The following is a 20,368-nucleotide window of genomic DNA, read 5'->3' as shown; positions in this document are numbered from 1 at the left end:
TACCTTCAAGTCGTTTCTGATTTATGGCGCACCTATTCTGGGGTTTTCTTGCCAAGATTTGTTGAGAGGAATTTTACCATTGCCCTTCCCTGAGGTTGAGAGAGTGTGACTTGCCCAAGGTCACCCAATGGGTTGCATGGTCAAGCAGGAAATCGAACCCCGATTCTCTAGAGTTGTAGTCCAACACGCAACACGCTATGCCACCCTGGGTCCTCATATATATGTGTGTGTGTGTATTTCCATTTTTATTTCTGATTTGTACACAAGGACCATCAAGTCCAACCCCATTCTGCCATGCAGGAATTCACAATCATAGCATACCCAACAGATGGCCATCCAATCCAGCCTCTGTTTAAAGACCTCCAAGGAAGGAGACTCCATCATCCTCCAAGGGAGTGTCTTCCACTGTCGAGCAGCCCTTACTGTCAGCCCTTACTAATGTTGAGGTGGAATCTCTTCTCCTGTACTTCTGCATCCTATTCTCTGGAACAGCAGAAAACAAGCTTGCTCCCTCCTCAATGTGTCACCCCTTCAAATATTTAAACAGGGCTATCATATCACCCCTTAACCTTCTCTTCTCCAAACTTAACATCCCCATTCCCCAACTCCCTGAGTCGTTCCTCATAGGGCATGGTTTCCAGACCCTTCACCATTTTAGTCGCCCTCTTTTGGACACAGACACACTCCAGCTTCCCAATATCCTTTTTGAATTGTGGTGCCCTTTATTTTGTAATGCCTTGAATTCCATCATGGGAGAAAGGCAGGATATAAATCCTTGGAAGAAATAAAAGAATAAATAAGTAAAATAATGTCCTCCCTATTTCTTGAATGTCCCACATTTTGCGGTGCCTTGTCCTCCTTGGCAGTGACGACATCTAGGTCAGCCTGGGCACACAACCAAATCCATGCTTGATCCTCCATCCCCAACATTTTCTCATTGGAGATTATCACACTGGGGAAAACAAGTGGTTTGAGCAATACAATTACACAATTGCACCATGTATTATCACACGACATTGCGCAAAATCCTTAGCCGCAGCAGCAGCAGCAGAGAGCAGTACAGTGGTACCCCGGGATACGAATTGATCGCGTTACGAAATTTCCGGGGTATGAAAAAGTTAGATTGGAAAAAACTGTTCTGGGTAACGAAAGATTTTTCGGGTTACGAAATTCATTTCGGCGCGTTTCGGCGCGAAATTCAAATGCGAAGCGCGGCTAGCGGCTTTCCAGCGCTAACGGAAAGCCTTTTCGGGTTGCGAAATGTATCGGGTTACGAACGGCGCCGCGGAACGAATTAATTTCGTAACCCGAGGTAGCACTGTATTTCATTCATGGGGAACTCCCATGAATTAATTCACGATAGCAGGGATCAAGTGCAACTGAGAAAGTGAGAAAGTCAATCGGACTGCATTACCGCTATTGAAGAAGCAACTCTGGATATCCAGAATGCATTGCAGTGGTCACAATCCGTTCTCATTGCCAGGATCGGTTTTGCAGTGGGTTTCAGTCTTTTTTTGAGCTGGGCACAGTTTAGTTAACCCTTGATTAAAACAATGTGTGTAAGTAATACATTTTATTTTGCTGTCTTTATTCTTTGCAGTCCGGGAACATGATTAGTAGACCTGCACAGTTGCGCAAAACAATCAATTGCAATATACTAACAATTCATGGAGGGGGGTTTGGTTTTTTGGCCTATGTGGCCATGTTCTAGAAGAGTTTATTCCTGACATTTTGCCAGCGAGCCATCTTCTGAAGATGCCAGCCACAGATGCTGGCGAAACATCAGGAACAAACTCTTCTAGAACATGGCCACATATTCCGAAAAACCCACAAAAAACTATGGATGCCAGGCACGAAAGCCTTAGATTTCACATACTAACAATTCATTTGTGGATGTATGTGAATGCCATTGTAATATTATTTCAAGTGCGCAACTGTGCAAATGGATGCCGTGTGAAAGGATTCGGTGGAATTGTATGAGTGCAGCTCCCCAAATTGCTTCTTTTCCCCTCGTGTGATAATGTCCATTGTGGTATGAGGACATGGTTGTATAGATGGGTGTCGATGGGACCTCAGAAGCTGGTATTTTGTGTTGGTTTTGCATCTTTGGCCTGTGAGTGCTGCCAAGATGTTCCTTGCTGAAAGAGTTGTTTGGCGGAGAAGCAAAGGAGCTTTAATTTAGCCAGAACTATAGAACTAGAGGAGTCTGAATGCAGCCACCTGACCGCAATTCTGGAAGCCCTACAGAGAAAGCAATTTGGGGACTGAGGGTCCTTTCACACTACCCCAATTATAGCACTATGATTTCACTTTAACTGCCATGGCAACAGCCAATGGGATCCCGACGTGTGCGGTTTCAGGAGGCGTATTTACAATGCTCAGCTGGGGAGTTCTAGCGCCTCACCAAATTGCAAAGCCCATAGGGCTGTTGCCATGGCAATTGCAGCAGACTCCTGGTGCTAAAATTGGGGCAATTTAAAAAATTTTATTTCTGTGCCTTATTTTTGAGCTCAACGCTTTCAAACTATTCCTAGTGTGGCTAAGAAACAGCATGGAAATCTTCTTCTCATATGTATGAATCCAAGACTGAACAAATGCAATGAAGGGATAACAAGAATTAAATCAAAGAAAAGGAATTAAATTATATTTGAGGAATTAAATTCAAAGGATTTTCTTTCTTTCTTTCTTTCTAAAAAAATGCGTCGCCAAATCGAGCATTCCTAGATGCCATAGATAGAATATGTAAGAAAGGCTGCATCCGCATTGCAGAAATAATCCAGTTTTATCTTCCCTGGGTCAATGCTATGGAATTATGGGAATTATAGTTGATTTATAGAGGTTTTGCTCTAGAGCAGTGGTCCCTAAACTGAGCCCTTTAAATGATTTGGACTACAGTTCCCAGAGGCCTCAGCCATGTTGTCCAATAGCCTGGGATTCTGGGAACTGAAGTCCCAAATCCCTTAAAGAGCATAGTTTGGGGACCACTGATCTAGAGCCACAACCAACTACAATTCCCAGAATTCCACACTACTGAGCCAGAGCAGTTAAAGTGGTGTCAAACCAGGTTATTTCTCCAATGCAGATGAAGCAGTAGTCTGCTAGATCTTGATATAATTATTACTATTATTATTATTATTATTATTTATTTCCCACCTCTTCTCAGGTTTCAATATTTGGCATATAACGCTTGAAGGAGGTATAAGATCTTAAGTGGGGGAAGTTTCTGGAGTGAAGTGAAGGGCCAGATTGTGACAGACTGAGGCCTGGAGAGAGAGAGAGAGAGAGAGAGAGAGAGAGAGAGAGAGAGAGAGTATCCAGGTGTGACATTTGGCCATTTCAGCTGTAGCGCCCACATCAGAGTGGATCTGAGCAAAAACCTGGGAAGCCAAACACTAAACATTTAGAAGACAAAAGGCTGAGATATACTACCTTACTGCATTCTGAAACTACAAATCCCAGGATGGCACAGGATGCAGCAATGGTGTGTAGTGTGAAATGGCCCCATATTTTCTCGCTTTAAAATCCCATTGACTATACTGAGCCTGGTGTATAGCTCCTATTCAACCTAAATATCCTAAAAGCAAGAGAGCCTGTCTAGTATTGGAAAGTAAGCAGGTCAGTACTTCGATGGGTGATCTCCACTGGATACCAGATGCCGTAAGCTCTATTTCAGAGGAAGGAACTGACAAAACCACTTCTGAATATTAATTGCCTAAGAAAACCCTATGCAATTAATCCGGTTGCTGTAAACTGCCAGGAGACTTGAAGGCACATATACACAATCCCATTAAAACGTACTATGCACTGGAAGAACCGTGCAAAGTGATAGTGCTATGGGGGAATTTATAGTTGGGAAAAGGTCAGCAGCTTGCCCAGCCCAGAAAGTCTTCTCTCCACACAATCAGTGGATTCTCCAAAGTTTCCGCCCGATTGGGAGCAAATGTAGACTCTCTATAATCCAGAGAATTGCCCTGGAATGCATATTGGGGCCATTTCACCTGTTTTGGCACTGTCAGTCATTGAAATAGGTCAGTGCAGGAATTGGAAATAATGTTTCCTTTCCTCTATGCAGACATTGCCTTGGAGGGTAGTGAACTCTCCATCTTCAACATGGCCTCCTAAAGGGTGTTTGGGCATTTGGGGACTAAATGTATTATTTTTTATTATTTGCAAAGGGTGCAGTCCTCCAAGGTCTATTGAGGGGCTAATGCAGCCTTCCAGCCTCTCAGCTGCCTTTGCAACTAACAATTTAGAGTTGAAACCTCTCAGTTGCCTTTGCAACTGAGTGGTTTTTCACTCCAAACTGTTTTCAGAGTTAGCAGCCCTAGCATCTTATACACAGTAGTTACTAGCTGGTATATCTCTCTAAGATGACAGGCAAAGTGTGGCCCATGGGACTGTTTTTGTGGCTCTCGGGGGTCCAATTCCCCCCCATGCCCTATGGGGGATTTTATGCCATGTTCCCTCCAGCTATTTTAAATCTAGGAAAGGCCTTTAAAAACAAAAAACAAAACAGTTACAGTCTGTCCTTCATATCCACTGATTCTTTATCCACGGATTTAACCATCCACAGTTTGAAAATATTTAAAAAGATATATACATTCCAGAAAGCAAAACATAGTTTTGCCATTTTATATAAAGGACACTATTTCACTATGTCATTCTATTTAATGGGACTTGGGCATCCACAGGACAATCTGGAACCAAACCCAGTGGATACCAAGGGCCCACTGTAGAAATTTTTCGGGGAAAAGGCCTCTGTCTTTTGCCTAACATGGACTAGGGTGGCTAAAAACATGGCAGAAATGCCCTTCACAGCCCCTAGAAGGTATGGCAGGACATTTGGTGGTAAAAATAATTTGTCGTGTTTTTTTCCAGTAGAGGGTGGGGCGCAGACCCCAAGGTCTCTTAGGGGTCTGATGTGGCTCCTTGGCCTCACACAGTTGCCCAACCATGCTGTAATATCCATTCCATAGGACACATTTAGACACATCATGTATTCATGCCATTTATTCTTTGTTGGTTTGAGTGACACCCTCTCTCTTCCTGCACCAGTTGTCTAAGTTTGTGTGCTATTCCTTCTCTCTCCTCCATATTCAGAGAGCAGATTCTATAGAGCCTTCAAAACAAATGAATCAACTTTATATGTTTTTACATAGAAGACTACTCCTAGTTTCTTTCACTGCTAGATTGTGTGGGGTAGTGGTGGTGGTATGGGACTGCCTGTTGCTCACCTTCTCCTTGTGAATAGTAAGTAGGGGCAAAATCATTATAGCAGGGATTTAGCCACAAGCTTAAATACATGCACCTGAGGTATATGTTGCCATACTGCGTTACCAGGATTATTTGTTCTTCCAATGTTTTTTTTTTTCACACTACACAATTAAAGAGCTTTGCTACCTTTACCTGCTATGATTCTACCCTGTGGGTTTTTTAGTTTGAAGAGGTACTTGGAATTCCTTGTCAGAAATTACTAATGCCTTAACAAACTACAAATCCCAGGATTCTGTAGGATGTAGCTGTGACAGTGAAAGTGGTATAAAGTGCTCTGTGTACTGTAGTAAGAAAGAGTGCCGTGTCTTCTATTTAAATTTCTCCTCTATAAATTTCAGTGCCCAGACCAGTGATGGCTTTTCCTTAAATGGTCCTTCCCTTGCAAGGAAGGAACAGAATATAGGTGAAGAGAGGAAGAAAATTACCTAGAACAGTGAAAGAGGCACATAAAACAATTAGTAACTGTATTGTCATTAAGAAAGGGATGGATTTCTGCCATATATATTTTATTTCTATTTCAAATGTTAACAATTGTGAACATCTATTCTCTATCTTAAAAAAAAAAAACAGCTGGAGTTTCTCAATTACAACAAACTATTCCAAGCTACATATCAAGGATGGGAATCATGCAGCCCTCCAGACATTGTTAGACTAGATTACAACACCTATCATCCCCAGCAAGCAGAGTGAATGGTGTGGAAAACAGAGCTGTAGCCCAGTAACATCTGAAGGGACGCTTGGTTCCAACCCCTGCCATACTGGTGGCGCAGAGGTTAAATGCCTGTACTGCAGCCATTCACTCAAAACCACAAGGTTGCGAGTTCAAGACCAGCAAAAGGGCCCAAGCTCGACTCAGGCTTGCATCCTTCCGAGGTCGCTAAAATGAGTACCCAGACTGTTGGGGGCAAATTAGCTTACTTGCTTAATTAGCTTACTTGCTGTTCACCGCTATGATCTTTGGAATAGCGGTATATAAATAAAACAATTATACTTGGTGCTGTACGTTCAGAAACCCCCACATTTATGTAATAGTGATGGTATGGTATACGTATATGGTATACAGATTTATTATTTTAAAATATTTCTATACTGCTTTTAGAGGCAAACTCCCCAGGGGCTCACAGAGTAAGTACTTGAAACAAATATAAAAATATACTTAACTAAATTAATAGGAATAGTTTAAAATTGCCACAACAGTAAACAAACAAACAAAAAGTCACAGAATAAATGGTGGGTTTACAGTCAATTAAAAGCAGAATCAGCAAGAAACAGGTTTTAAGGCCCTATTAAGAACAGCTACAAGGGAATCACATGTACCTCCCAAAATAGAGCATTCTATAAGGATAGAGCCAGCACAAAAAAGGCTAATTCTGATGCCCACTCATCTTATATCTAACATATCTTAACAATAAGCTTATGAAGGGGGCTTTTTAATTCCATTTTAGGACTTAGGTATCTATGAGTACTGGTGCTCCCTCCAACAATCTTATAAATAAGTTTCCTGGATTTGAGAATACCTAATTTAGCTGCAACAGGGGAATCCTAAACATGAAAGAATTAAGGACTGGGACTCAACTCTGAGGTTTCCACATCCAACACAATTAAACTTTTTATTCTGGACTATAATTGGCTGATTTTTACCTATATTGTTGTTGTGTGCCTTCAAGTCATTTCTGAATTACGGTGACCCTAAGGCAAACCTATCATGGGGTTTTCTTGAAAGGTTTCTTCCAAAGGGGTCTGCTATTGCCATCCCCTGAGGCTCAGAAAATGTGACTCATGGGTGAGCGGGGAATCGAACCCTGGTCTCTACAGAGTCCTAGTCCAACACTCAGACCACTAAACCACACTGGCTATTCCCCACACTACAAAGGGAAATATACTTTCTTGACTATGTGAATTCTTTAAGGTTTGATTTGCTACGGTCCAAGAACTGTTACTGCTTTTAAACTGTATGGGTTCTTTGATGTGAAATAAGGCGGGTACTTCCACTGAAGCTTTTACCACATTCCAGACACCGATATGGTTTTTCTCCTGTATGAATTCTTTGATGTGAACTGAGGTTTGTTCTCCATCTAAAAGTCTTTTCACAGTGCATGCATTTGAAAGGCTTTTCTTCTCTGTGTGTTCTTTGATGTGAACTAAGGCTTGATTTCTGCCTGAACTTCTTTCCACATTCCGGACATGTATAGGGCATCTCTCCAGTGTGAATTCTTTCATGTCGGTCAAGGCTTGATTTCTGCCTGAAGTTCTTTCCACATTCTAAGCACTTAAATGGTTTCTCACCCGTGTGAATTCTTTGATGAGTACTGAGGATTGATATCTGACTGAAACTCTTTCCACAGTCCAGGCATTTGTAAAGTTTCTCTCCCGTGTGGATTCTTTGGTGATAGATTAGGTCTGTGCTCTTGCTGAAGCTCTTTTCGCACTCTGAACATTTATATGGTTTGTCCCCTGTGTGGATAGTTTGGTGTGAATTAAGGCCATCCCTCCGATTAAACCTCTTTCCACATTCTAGGCATTGGAACGGTTTTTCTCCTGTGTGAATTATTTGATGCGAAATAAGAGTCTCTCTCCTATTAAAACTCTTTTCGCATTGTAAGCATTTAAAGGGCTTCTCACCTGTGTGAATTATTTGATGAGAAGTTAGGTATTTGCTAGTGATAAAGCTCTTTCCACATTCCAAACATTTAAATGGTTTCTCTCCTGTGTGAATTTTTTGGTGCAATGCAAGGGAATCAGCCCAACGAAAATTCCTTCCACACTCCAAACATTGAAATGGCTTCTCCCCCGTGTGAATTCTTTGATGAGAAGCAAGGCTTTTGCTAAGACTGAAGCTCCTTCCACACTCAAGGCATTTATATGGTTTCTCTCCTGTGTGAGTTCTCATATGAAGATCAAGGCTTGATTTCCAACGAAAGTTTTTCCCACACAGAAGGCAGAGGGTACTTTCCTTTCCTTTGTCTATTTTTCCCTGGGTTGGAATTTCATGGAAGTCATTTTGGGAACTGGTTTTGTTCCTTCTCTTCTGTTTCACCTCTGGTTTTGTGTTCTGCTTTGTGTCCTCTTCACTGCAGTCTTTTTTCAATAAAATTTGTCCTGGCTTTTCTTCATTCTCAATTTCCTGTATATTAGCTCCTGGAAAGAAGACAGACAACTTGTAAGAGAGCAGGAGATAATGTGATTTTTAAAAATGTACACTTTTGTTGTGAAGGACAGAATAGTAGAGAATGAACAGCATCCAGAGGTAGATCCTGTGCTCACTGACACCCAGAAAATCATGTTGGGTCCACGGAGACCGGTATTAATTCCTACCAATTATGTTCAACGGAAACCAAAGGAATTCTGAGAGTTGTAGTCTGAAATAGTATTTTCTTGAGGTATGAATCAGACCTCTAGTCCATCCTACTTGTCTATAGAATCATAGACCACAAGGGCCATACAGTCCAACCCCTGCCATGGAGGAACTCACAATCAAAGCGTGCACACACACGCACACACACACACTGATAGATGGTTGTCCAGCCTCTGGTTAAATATCTCCAAAGAAGGAGAATCCACCACACTCCGAGGGAGAATGTTCCACTGTCGAATAGCTTTTGTTTTCAGGAGGTTCCTCCTAATGTTGAGGTGGAATATCTTTTTTCTGTAGCTTGCAGCCATTGTTGCATATTCTAGTCTCTGGAGCAGCAGAAAACAAGCTCGCTCCCTCCTCAATGTGACATTCTTTCAAATAGTTAAACAGGGCTATCATATCTCCTCTTAACCTTCTCTTCTCCAGGATCAACATACCCTGCCCTATAAGGAAGCCTCCTCATAAGGCATGGTTTCCAGACCCTTCACCATTTTGGTCAACCTCCTCTGGACATGCTCCAATTCATCAACATCCTTTTTGAATTGTGGTGGTCATAAATGGACAAAATATTCCAGGTGAGGCCTGACCAAAGCAGAATAGAGAGGTACTATTACTTCCCTTGACCTAGATAGTACAGTCAGCCCTTCTTATACACAGATTTTTTTATACACGGATTCAAGCATACACGGTTTGAAAATGTTCCAAAAAAGTATAAATTTCAAATATCAAACCTTGATTTTCCATTTTTTATAAGGGACACCATTTTTCTATGTCATTATATTTAATGGGACTTGAGCATACATAGATTTTATTATACACGGGGGATCTTGGAACCAAACCCCAGTGTATAACAAGGGTCCACTGTTTATGTCTATTGATGCAATCTAGAGTCAAATTGGCTTTTTTGGCTGCCGCATCACACTACTGACTCATGTTCAATCTGTGGTCTATTAGAACTCCTTTCACATATACTTTCCCTTTCACATATACTGTTGCCACTTAAAAGATTTCTTTGAAAAGGCATCCAGGGATGACTTTTCTTTCACCAGCCTTCACTTTTTTTGATTTCCATTTTGGTGGCCACATTTATAGATCTAAGCTTTTTTTCTGTTCACGCATACTCAATAAAAGTTTCTAAAGGCAGCTGCTCTTTACTTGCCTTTTGTAAGCAAACATGTACAGTTACAGTAGGATTGACTAGAGTAGAATTCCATTCTTTCTCAGTTTAAGTTTTATTGCATTGTTTATTGTAGACAAGCTGTAGCAACCTGACACCCCACCTTCTTCAGCCCTCCTTCTCTATCCTACTAATGTCAGTATTGTTGAAAAAAATTCCAGGTTCACGGAGGACATTCAAAAGGTGGTTACCATGCTCTTTCAGCACAGTACTAAGAAGTGTTAGCTATGGTGCCACTGCCATTGTCTCACAAGAGATCATCCACTATTGTTTTTATCTCTCTCACACACACGCACTACTTCTGCTGCCCAGTAACTGTTTGGCTCCTCTGAAAAAGCATGTCTGACCTGGGAGACCCTGTCAGTAGCACTGATGCTGTCAATATGGCCTCTTGCCTCCCAAGAGTACACAATCTCATCATCGTGGAAAAGTAGTTGCCATGGTGGCAGGGTGACTTGGAGGTCTCTCATTCTATAGGGTCACCATAAGTAGAAGTCAACTTGATAGCAGTTAACAGCAATATGGAAGACAAGAAGGAAAGTTGAGGGATAGACAGGTCTAAAAAGACTTTGTCAGAAGGAACTTCTTTGTTGGAGGCTTTAAATAAGGTATGCTTGTACAATTGGCCCTCCTTATCCACAGATTCAAGCATCCACGGATTGAAAATATTTTTAAAAATGCCAAATTCCAAATAGCAAACCTTGATTTTCCATTTTATATAAGGGACACCACTTTGCTATGCCATTATATTCAATGGGACTTGAGCATCCGCGGATTTTTGTTATCCACGAGGGGTCCTGGAACAAAACCCCAGCAGATAACAAGGACCTGCTGTACTTCTAAAGTGGCTCTAACAATTCAGTGCAAGAGATGCTCTTACCCAAAGAGGATGCTATTGCAGAGTTCTCATCCATGATGCCTCATAGGCCTTTTATTCTTGTTCTGGCAGATCCTTCTCTCCTTCTTCTTGAAATTCACCTTCTCAAGAGTCACCAGATTCTGAAAGAGAAAGTAAGAGAAGCTGTGATAGATCAGGCAGAAGGACTACTGTACTTATCCCAGCCTTCTGCTCACAAAGCAGCCAAGAAGATGCCACTTAATTTGAATTCTGCCCGTTTTCTCCCAGTTTCAGATGGGAGGCACCTTATAAAACTATTCAATAGGCACCCATAAAAACACAATGGCCTAAATCCTATTCAAAGATATAGCAGTTAAAATGGTTTTGATGTTATGCAGCGCGTGAGGCAACATGTCATTTTGCACCTCTCTCATCTGAGAGAAAATTACAGTGTCTCTTTGCTCATAAAAGGGAGAGGTATTTTTCCAGCTCACAAGCTTCTGACTACAGTCACAAAGGTGGAAAATCTGGCATGAAACGTTGATATGTTGCCTCACACGCTACATAACATCAAAAGGCTTCTTAACAAGGGTTATGGGCCCAGGGTGTGCCTCAGGATCTGCCTGTGCAATTTGAGTGAGTAGCTGTTCTGTGAGCAGTTATCCAGAAGAGCAGCTAAAACTGTCTGAGGGCTGGAAGGCAAAGAGTTAAGGAACTGAGCTGCCAGCCATTTTCTTATATTCAGCAGATAGCGAGCGCTGTGGAAGGCTATCAAGGCCGAGCATTTGTTTGTTTAGTTGCCAGCATGGATTTCGTGAAGTTCCCAAAGTTAAACGACACCAATTATAGCCAATGGGCTGTCTCTGCCAAGGCAGTCCTAATAAGAGAAGGACTCTGGAATGTAATTGAAGAAGGTTTAACTGTCAAAAGTGCTGAAGAAGATAGAAGAGCCCGGTCAGTTAGACCATGTAAGGGATAAGATATCTGCCAAGGAGGTTTGGAATGCACTGAGAGAAGTGCATCAATCTGACTCTGCACTGTTGAAAATGCTCTAGAACAAGAGACTGTATGCTTGTAAGATGCAAAAGGGACAGTCTCCAAAAGAGCATCTGTCCACCATGCGACATCTGTTCCTAGAGATAGAAAACAGAGGAATAAAGTTGACTAAAGAACAAAAAGCATACATCTTGCTAGGCAGCTTATCCAGTGAATTTCATCATATAATGCACAGCTTACAGGGGGTTCCAGAGAGTGAGCTCTCAATGGACTTGGTGTCAATACGTGTCTTGGAGGAATGCCAAAGACAGCATTTTGAGAAAGACATTCAAAGACAGCAACATGCTGAATCAAGGTCAGCAACACACCATCAGAGGCATTTCAACAAGCTGACAGTGCAGCTGTTTGCAAAGTCAGGAGATGCTACAATTGCGGACAGCCAGGTCATCTCAAGAAGAACTGCAAGAATCCACCTGCTGCCAGAAAGAAGGATCAACACAAGTCTCCTGGGAACAGGAAGGGAGTTGTATCGACAGTGAAGAACAGTGACTGTCAAGCCCATCTCGCCGCTAAAGCCAGATATATTTGGCTTGTTAACAGTGGAGCAACCCATCATTTAGTTAACAGGAATTATTTGCTGAAGAACTGCAAGCCCTCATGTATAGACTCTGGGGTTTGGTTGACGGGGGTTCAAGACAAATAAGGGACATGGGGACTGTGTGTTTTCCTGGGTTTGCTAATAACTTTGAAAATGTGTTGTGTGCTCCCCAATTGCAAAACTGTCTGGTCAGTGTGTCCTCACTGACTACAGACAGACATGCCCAACATTTTGAGGGGGATGAATGTGTCATTCATTACTAAAGGGGGGCAGGTTTGTGCAAAAGCATGAAAGTACAACAAATTATATTTCTTAGATGACCATGCAGAGCGTGCTACAGTAAGCAATGTGCCTTTGCACTCAGATTGTGCACACTATTTTCATAGGGTACTGGGGCACACTCATTTCACTATGGGGAAACTGGGAAGTGTTTGTCCTGGGCTGAAATTGAATGACTGCAGGAATCATCTGGATTGTTCTGTGTGCAGCAAGATAAAGCTAAAGGCTTTTCCTGTTGCCAAGAAAAGCAAATGCATCACCTAGAGACCTTTCCAAATGGTGCATGCTGATATGGCCGGTCCCTTCACTAAATCTGTGGGCAATAGTAGATATCTGATGGTCATTGTCAATAGGCACACCAGATACTCCTATGCTTACACACCCAGGGAAAAGAATCAGGCTGCTGCCACATTCAAAAACTGGGTGGAAATGGTGGAAATTGAGTACAAGGTTAGTACTCTGGTGACAGCTAGGGGTGGTGAGTTTTTGTCCCAAAGCTTGAAAAATTGGATAAAATAGAAGGGCATCCATCATAACACCACTGATGCTGCCACTCCGCAAGAAGACAGTTTGGTGGAAAGATTGTGGCGTTAAAACAGATAAAGGATTGTGTGCTGCTTGATGCAGGGGCCCCAGAAGGACTTTGCGGGGAAGCAATCCTGGCTGCCTGCCACATCACTAACCGAGTTTGGAATTCTGCTGTGAAACAAACACCCTACTTTTATTTGGGAGGACACCCAATCTAAGCTACCTAAGGGTGTTTGGGCAGTATGCTAATGTATTGATTCCCCAAAATTTCAGAAAGAAAGGAGACCCCAAGTGCTGGAGATTGCTGTTTGTGGGGTATCAGGGGAATATTTACAGGTTTTACCCGGGAAATGTTGTCCAGGAGTGCAAATTTTGAAAAACACTCTGGGTGGGGGAAGATCCACACGAAACAGGAGGTGTTTGTGAGAATGAGAAAGGAGTACTGGAACTGGAGGGGTAGAAACACCAGAGGTTAAGCCAGATGGCCAGCCTAGCACCTGCAGGGAACTCACAAGTACAGAGACCTCACCCATCACTACTAGAAAATTAGTGAAAGTGCCATCTGCAGATGCAGAGGTGCAGACAAGTAGTGATCGTGAGGATGATAGGGGGTGTAAAGAGATTACAATCCCCAGGAGCACTCAAGAGAGTCAGAAGGCCACTTGATCATTTTGTGGTGCAGAATGTCAAAGTGTGTACTGTTGTGGCTGATGAGCCGGAGAGCTATCAGGAGCTTCTTACCTATCTCAGGGAAGAGCAAGAGAGATGGTTTGAGGCCATGGAGTGTGAGTTCTCATCCTTGGTGAATAGGGAGGTATTTGAAGTGGTAGAAAGGCCAGGAGACCAAAAGGTTGTAGGTTGCAAGTGGGTGTTTAAGAGGAAGGAGATGCCAGATGGAACCCAAAAGTATAAGGCCAGGTTGGTGGCTAGAGGATTCTCTAAACAGCATTTTGAGAGTTTTGACAAGACATTCTTTCCAAATGTGGAGCCAGAAAGTCTCAGATTAGTGTTAGCATTGTCTGCAAGAAAGTGCCAGATAGTTAGGCATTTTGATTTTGAGACGGCTTACCTAAACGCACAGCTGGATGAGGAAGTGTACATGGAGCAAGCACCAGGGTTTGATGATGCCAAGGAAGGCAAGGTCTACAAGCTCAGAAAAGCTCTTTATGGGCTTAAGAAGAGTGCATGCTCTTGGAACTTCTATATCCATGAGGAGCTGGTGAGGCTGGGATACAAGCCAGCATTGCAGATGCTTGTGTGTACAAGAATGGAGGGGGTCACACTTGTGATTTATGCAGATGACCTACTGTATGTGTGGCTGCTCAGACTGAGCAGGAAGTTAAGGCTGTGCAGAAGGAGATGGCGAAAAAGTTTGTGTTAAAGGACCTGGGAAACCTCAAGGCCTATCTTGGGACTGAGGCGGAGAGGACTGAGGATGGCAAGATCTTGTTGAGTCAGACCAAAAAGATAGAGAGGCTGGTGGAGAAGTGTGATTTAGTGAATGCCAAAGTGGTAAAGAGCCCCATGACTCCTGGTTATGCCAGTAGTGCGTCTGACAAAGTATATGAACATCCAGATCTGTAGAGATCTGTAATAGAAAGTTTTCTTTTTGTTGCCAGTAACACCAGGCCTGACATTTACTTTGCTGTAGGTGTCTTGAGCAGGAGAGTCAGCAGTGGAGGACTGGATAGCAATAAAAAGGCTGCTGAGATACCTGAAAGGCGGCAAGGAAAGGAAGCTAGTGCTGCAGAGATCTGAAGCACAACTGGAGTGTTTTTGGACAGCTCTTTTGCCTCAGAGCTGCATGATAAAAATTTGGTGATTGGTTTGTTGGTCAAGTTTGCAGATAGTCCAGTGGTTTGGAGGAGCAGAAAGCAAAGCTGCATGGCACTGTGTACCACAGAGGCTGAATTCACTGCACTTTCTGAGATGGCAGGAGAAGTGCAGTGGGTGAGGCAGTTGCTGGAGGACTTGGGTGAGAAGTGTACAGGCCCAACAGTTGTACATGGGGACACACAGTCTTGTATTGCCATGTCTGAGGTGGAAAATATGAAGACTAGGATGCAATATATAGGTGTGAGGTACCAGAATGTGAGGGAGTTGGTGCAAAACGGTGTCTTGAGTCTTGTCTATATTTGTTCAGAGGACAATGTTGCAGACATCCTCACAAAGGCCCTACAGGTAGACAGACATGAGTTTTCAGTGCAGTTGGGCATGACACTGCAAGCAGAAGCTTAAAGCCTGAGATACTGTGTGGAACGGGAAGGTTCATGGAAACACACATTGTTCATTTTTGGAGGGGATTGTTGGGATATAGAGTCCCAAGGAAAATGTACAATGTGAGTTTTAACAGTAACCAGGCATTAAAGGGTTACTGTGAGCCATAATGATTAGGCATTTAAACAGGAAGTGACACCAAAAAGATATTCCACAAGTGCTGTAAAGTACTGCAGAATGCTGCCAGTCTGAGAAGCCACTCAGGAGGGAGGATGAATCCTTTGTGGGACCAGAGGGAGAGGCAAGGCCTAGTAGGCTTCACAGAGCCTTGGCTAGAGTAGTGACTCTGAGCATTTGACCTCAGAGTGGGTTGCTACTAGTGTGGATGGTGTCAATGTATATATTGTTGTACATAGTGGGGCTTCTTCTAAGAATAAAAGCCTCATCTGAGAGAAATCCATACGCAAAGGGATCATGCAGCACCTTTGAGACTAACTCAAGGAAAGCAGTTGGTAGCATGAGCCAAGTCTTTGAGAGCGCATACTACCAACTTCTTTCTTTCAGTTAGGAGATTATCAGATGGGGGTAAAAAAGCCGGGAGTAAAAAGCATTCTCCCAGTATAATTGCATGATTGCACTGAAGATTTTCAGACACATCGCGCTCATCCAGGACTTATCCCATGAAGATCCAGGAATGCTCCTGCAACTAACCATTCCTGGGACATCCTCATGAATGGTTTGTTGCTGGAGCATTCCTGGATCTTCACAGGATAAGTCCTGGATGAGCGCGATGTGTCTGAAAATCTTCAGCACAATGGCACAATTATAATAATAATAATAATAATAATAATAATAAATTTTATTTGTATGCCGCCCTTCCTTCGATCAGGGCGGCTCACAGCAGTAAAAGCAAACAATTTCAAAAACAGCTCATATAAAAATTACAATAAAAATACAATAAAAACATCCAATACACAATTATACAGCTCAAATCCTACAATAGAGGAAAAAAAAAAATTTAAAAGCCCCATGACCCAACCTCTTGGCCACGAAAAGAGGAGGGAGGCCCGCAGGATATCTATTCGGGGAATGCCTGTTGAAATAGGAAGGTTTTTAAGTCCTTCCTAAATTGGGCCAGGGTGGTAGACGAGCGGAGCTCAATGGGCAGCGCATTCCAAAGGGCTGGGGCAGCTGTGGAGAACGTCCTCCGCGAAGTGGAGGCTAACCTAGCCCCAGGCACCTTCAATAGCTGCTGCCCAGTCGATCTGAGGGTGCGAGGCGGAATATACGGGGAGAGGCGGTCCTTTAGGTATCCTGGGCCCAAGCCATTTAGGGCTTTATAGGTAATTACCAACGCCTTATATTGAGCTCGGAAACAGATGGGCAGCCAATGGAGGTCCTTTAAGACCGGTGTTATATGGCTGGTCCTGGGAGCACCAGTGACCAGCCGGGCTGCCATGTTCTGCACCATCTGCAGTTTCCGGGTTTGGTATAAGGGTTGCCCCATGTAGAGTGCGTTGCAGAAGTCCAATCTCGAAGTTACCAGAGCGTGTACAACAGTTTCTAGATCCCTCTGGGCCAGGTATGGGCGCAGCTGGCGAATCAGCCGAAGCTGATAACAGGTGCTCCTGACCGTCGCGTTCACCTGAGCAGTCATGCCAGGAGTATGCCTTTTACTCCCAGCTTCCCCCCTATCTGATAATCTCTTTAGTCTCAAAAGTGGTACAAGATCCCTTTGCATACTAAATCCTAATGTTAGGCCTGACTAGAGTAGGCCCAGTGAATCATTTTGATTTACCTGTGTGCTGATTCATCATCTAACAATTGATTCAATGGGTTTCTTCTAACTGAAGCTCCAACAGGATTCTGGTGAATAAATTATGCATATTAAAAATGCAAATTAAATCCTTATACTAGTAAAATCCCAGTTAAAACAGTTTTAAACCCCTATACTCATAGATAAGAAACAGAAAAAGATTTAAGTGCCACCTTAATTTGAAAACCTGGTTGTAGTAAAACAAGGGTCGGCAGTGTTGTAAAATATTACTTCGAAAACTAACATACTACTTGTAAAAAAAGTAATATGGTTATATTTGTAGTTGTTTGGCTTCAAGTCACTTCTGAATTATTGTGGGTTTTACTAAGGTGGGTCTTTCTTGGCAAGTTTCTTCAGAGGAGGATTTGCCTTTGCCATCCTCTGAGGTTGAGAGAGTGTGATTAGGGTCACCCATTGAGTTTCCATTGCCAAGCCTGGATTTGAACCCTGGTCTCCCAGGTGCATAGTCCAGTGCTCAAACCACTACACCACGCTTGCTCTCTCTGGTTACTTACCCCAAAATGTAATAAGTAATGTTAATAAGTAATATATTGCTATATTACAATTTTTTAAAATTAATGTATTAAAGCTGCCAGTCTGTCATTGTCAGCAATGCTTCCTAAAACTCCCTCTTCTACACAACCATTAAAAGTGTGGGAACTCTCTCTAGTTTTCAGTCAGGCAACTCTAATTTTCAGTGGGCACACAACCTGCCCCCAGCTTGCCGGCTGTCATCTTTGCAAATATACATATAATATGTAGCACTACACAAATCAAGGGAGAGACTGGAGTAAAGGAGAAAGGCTTTGTTTAAATCAGGGACACTCTTTACTCTTGGGGCTGCTTGGAAGTCCTCCTTTCCTCACATAACCCTCAAAAGACGGGGCTTTGCTTCTAAGCAGCTGAAAGAGTAAAGGGAATAAAATAAAAACCAGGGATGCTATTTTCCTTGCCAGAGACCATTTCTTTAGGAATCTCTAAGTCTTCCAGTGTGAGTCTATGGTCTTCTTCTGGCAGCAGTGGCCATTTTTAATAAGGGCATAATGCACAAACTTCTTTGCAAAGCCTGTGGTGGCCATTTTTAATAAGGGCATAATGCTTAAGCTTCTCTGCAAAGAAACTGTGGTGGCCATTTTTAATTGTGTCTTGCCACTATTAAAAATGGCCATCACAGTCTTTGTATTATGCCATCATCATCATCATTATATGACTTATTGCAGGGTAGGCAACCTTTTTGACCCGGGGGCCGGGTTGCTGTCCCTCAGACAACTGGGGGGGCCAAAGCTAAAAAATAAATAATTAAATAATTTTAAAAATTATATAAATAAATAAACCGGGACAAATGTAGGACAAAATTTTCAAATGGAGGACACTTTTTATAAAAAGAATGGAGGACACGCAAAAAAAATTGCTGATTTTTAAAAAAATGTTAATATAAATGCATGTTTCTGAGGCTTCTATAGACAATTGCCCCCCTTGCCCCCGCTTGCTCCCCCTTGCCCACCGCTTGCCCGCCTCCTCCTGATAGGCCAAAGGCCCCGGTGGCAATCAGCGGCAGGACCAGGCTGGGGCCGGTCCCAAGGCCACGCCGGGCCGGATCTGGCCCGCGGGCCATAGGTTGCCTACCCCTGACTTATTGCCTTCCAAAATAAAATAACACATTACTTTTTTGTTGCAAGTAATATTACCACTATTTTTATTTTGTTGCCAGTAATATTACCATTATGATTAATAACTACTATATTATATATATATATATATATATATATATATATATATTCTTACCCATCTTTCCCCATGGATCGAGGCGGAGAACAACAACAAAAATTAACAGACAGCCATCGGTTAAAAAGACCTGGGTTAAAAGACACATCAGTTAAAAGACAAACAAGATGCATACCTATTCAAAAAATCTAAATTTAAAATTCATCCTTTAAAATCCACAGTTTAAAAATTACAATTTAAAAATAGTGGTAATATTACTACTGGCAGCAAAAAATGGCTGTTGCCGCTCCTCTTCTGCGGGAAGTAGTCATAAAATAAAATAAACTGCAAATAATCCAATCTGTGAATGCTGAAATATAATATAATATACTATTAAGTAACAAGTGGCTGGGGGGGGGAACTATGTTAATATTATTACCGGCAACAAAAAAGTAACTTGTTATATTACTATGGAAAGCAAAAAGATAATATTTGGCCTGAACAGACAGGCCAAAATAAAGCTGCTTCGAGTCACTTTGGAGGTATGCTGTTTAAATGATGCATGTGTCCTAAGAAGCCAGAAACCATGCCAAAGCTATGTTCCAGTCCTAAGGACTGGAGCACTGCTTTGGCGCAGCTTCTGGCCTCTTAAGATGTGTGTGTCATTCAAACAGCACACCTCCAAAGTGACCCGAAGCAGCTTTATTTTGGCCTGTCTGTTCAGGACCAATACAGTGGATCCTTGTTATACACTGGGGTTTGGTTCCAAGATCCCCCGTGTATAACAAAATCCGTGTATGCTCAAGTCCCATTAAGTATAATGACATAGCAAAATGGTGTCCCTAATAAAAAATGGAACATCAAGGTAAATTTATACTTTTTTGGAACATTTTCAAACCGTGTATGCTTAAATCCGTGTATAAAAAATCCGTGTATAAGAAGGGCCGACTGTATTACCTAACCCCTCCAGCTGTGTTGCCCCAGATAATGGGCGAACCCATGATCACAACTGCTTGCTACACACACCTGCTGACATTCCCTCTTCTACACACCCATTAAAGGTACAACAGCCTTCGCCAAGATTCACACTGGCAACCAGAAGCTGATGGGAGTCAGTTCCTGCAAAAGCACCTGTGTGAAGGGATTGAGAGAGGATGCCTCCACACTGTGAGACAGTGTGGTGTAATGGTCTGAGCACTGGACTGTGACTCGGGAGACCAGGGTTTGAATCTCGGCTCAACCATGTAAACCCACTGGTTGACCTTGGTCAAGTCACACTCTCTCAGACTCATAGGATGGCAATGGCAACCCCCCCACCCCCACCCCCCAAAGAAATGTGCCAAGAAAACCCTATGACAGATTTACTTTAGGGTCACCATAAGCCAGACAATGACTTGAAGGCACATCAGAACAACAAAAAGCATCCATACTGCAGAAATCATTTCATTTGATACTTTTTAAACTGCCGTGGCTCAATGCTATGGAAGTCTGGTGCCACAATAAACTAAAATTTGATTGTGAGTTCCTGCATGGCAGGGGGTTGGACTGAATGGCCCTTGTGGTCTCTTCCAACTGTATGATTCTAT

The 20,368-nt window shown here is 42.6% G+C and overlaps 1 protein-coding gene across 1 annotated transcript; it reads right to left on the bottom strand.

Annotated features, from left to right (window-relative positions):
- Positions 1–6,509: 6,509 nt before the first annotated feature.
- LOC149320517 (uncharacterized) lies at positions 6,510–18,935 on the bottom strand. The gene is made up of 4 exons (XM_089501776.1): positions 18,864–18,935; positions 17,061–17,128; positions 10,687–10,805; positions 6,510–8,412 (listed from the first exon to the last, which is right to left on the bottom strand). The coding sequence occupies exons 3-4, from the start codon at positions 10,718–10,720 to the stop codon at positions 7,220–7,222; spliced, it is 1,227 nt and encodes a 408-aa protein (XP_089357902.1). The 5' UTR covers positions 10,721–10,805; positions 17,061–17,128; positions 18,864–18,935; the 3' UTR covers positions 6,510–7,219.
- Positions 18,936–20,368: the final 1,433 nt, after the last annotated feature.

Source organism: Sceloporus occidentalis, unplaced genomic scaffold, assembly GCF_023333645.1.
Source record: "Sceloporus occidentalis isolate IW3139 unplaced genomic scaffold, rSceOcc1.0.p SCAF_1, whole genome shotgun sequence".
In the NCBI taxonomy this organism is placed as follows: domain Eukaryota; kingdom Metazoa; phylum Chordata; class Lepidosauria; order Squamata; family Phrynosomatidae; genus Sceloporus; species Sceloporus occidentalis.
Note: the sequence above shows the minus strand (reverse complement) of the source record. Positions and strands in the feature narration are given on the sequence as shown.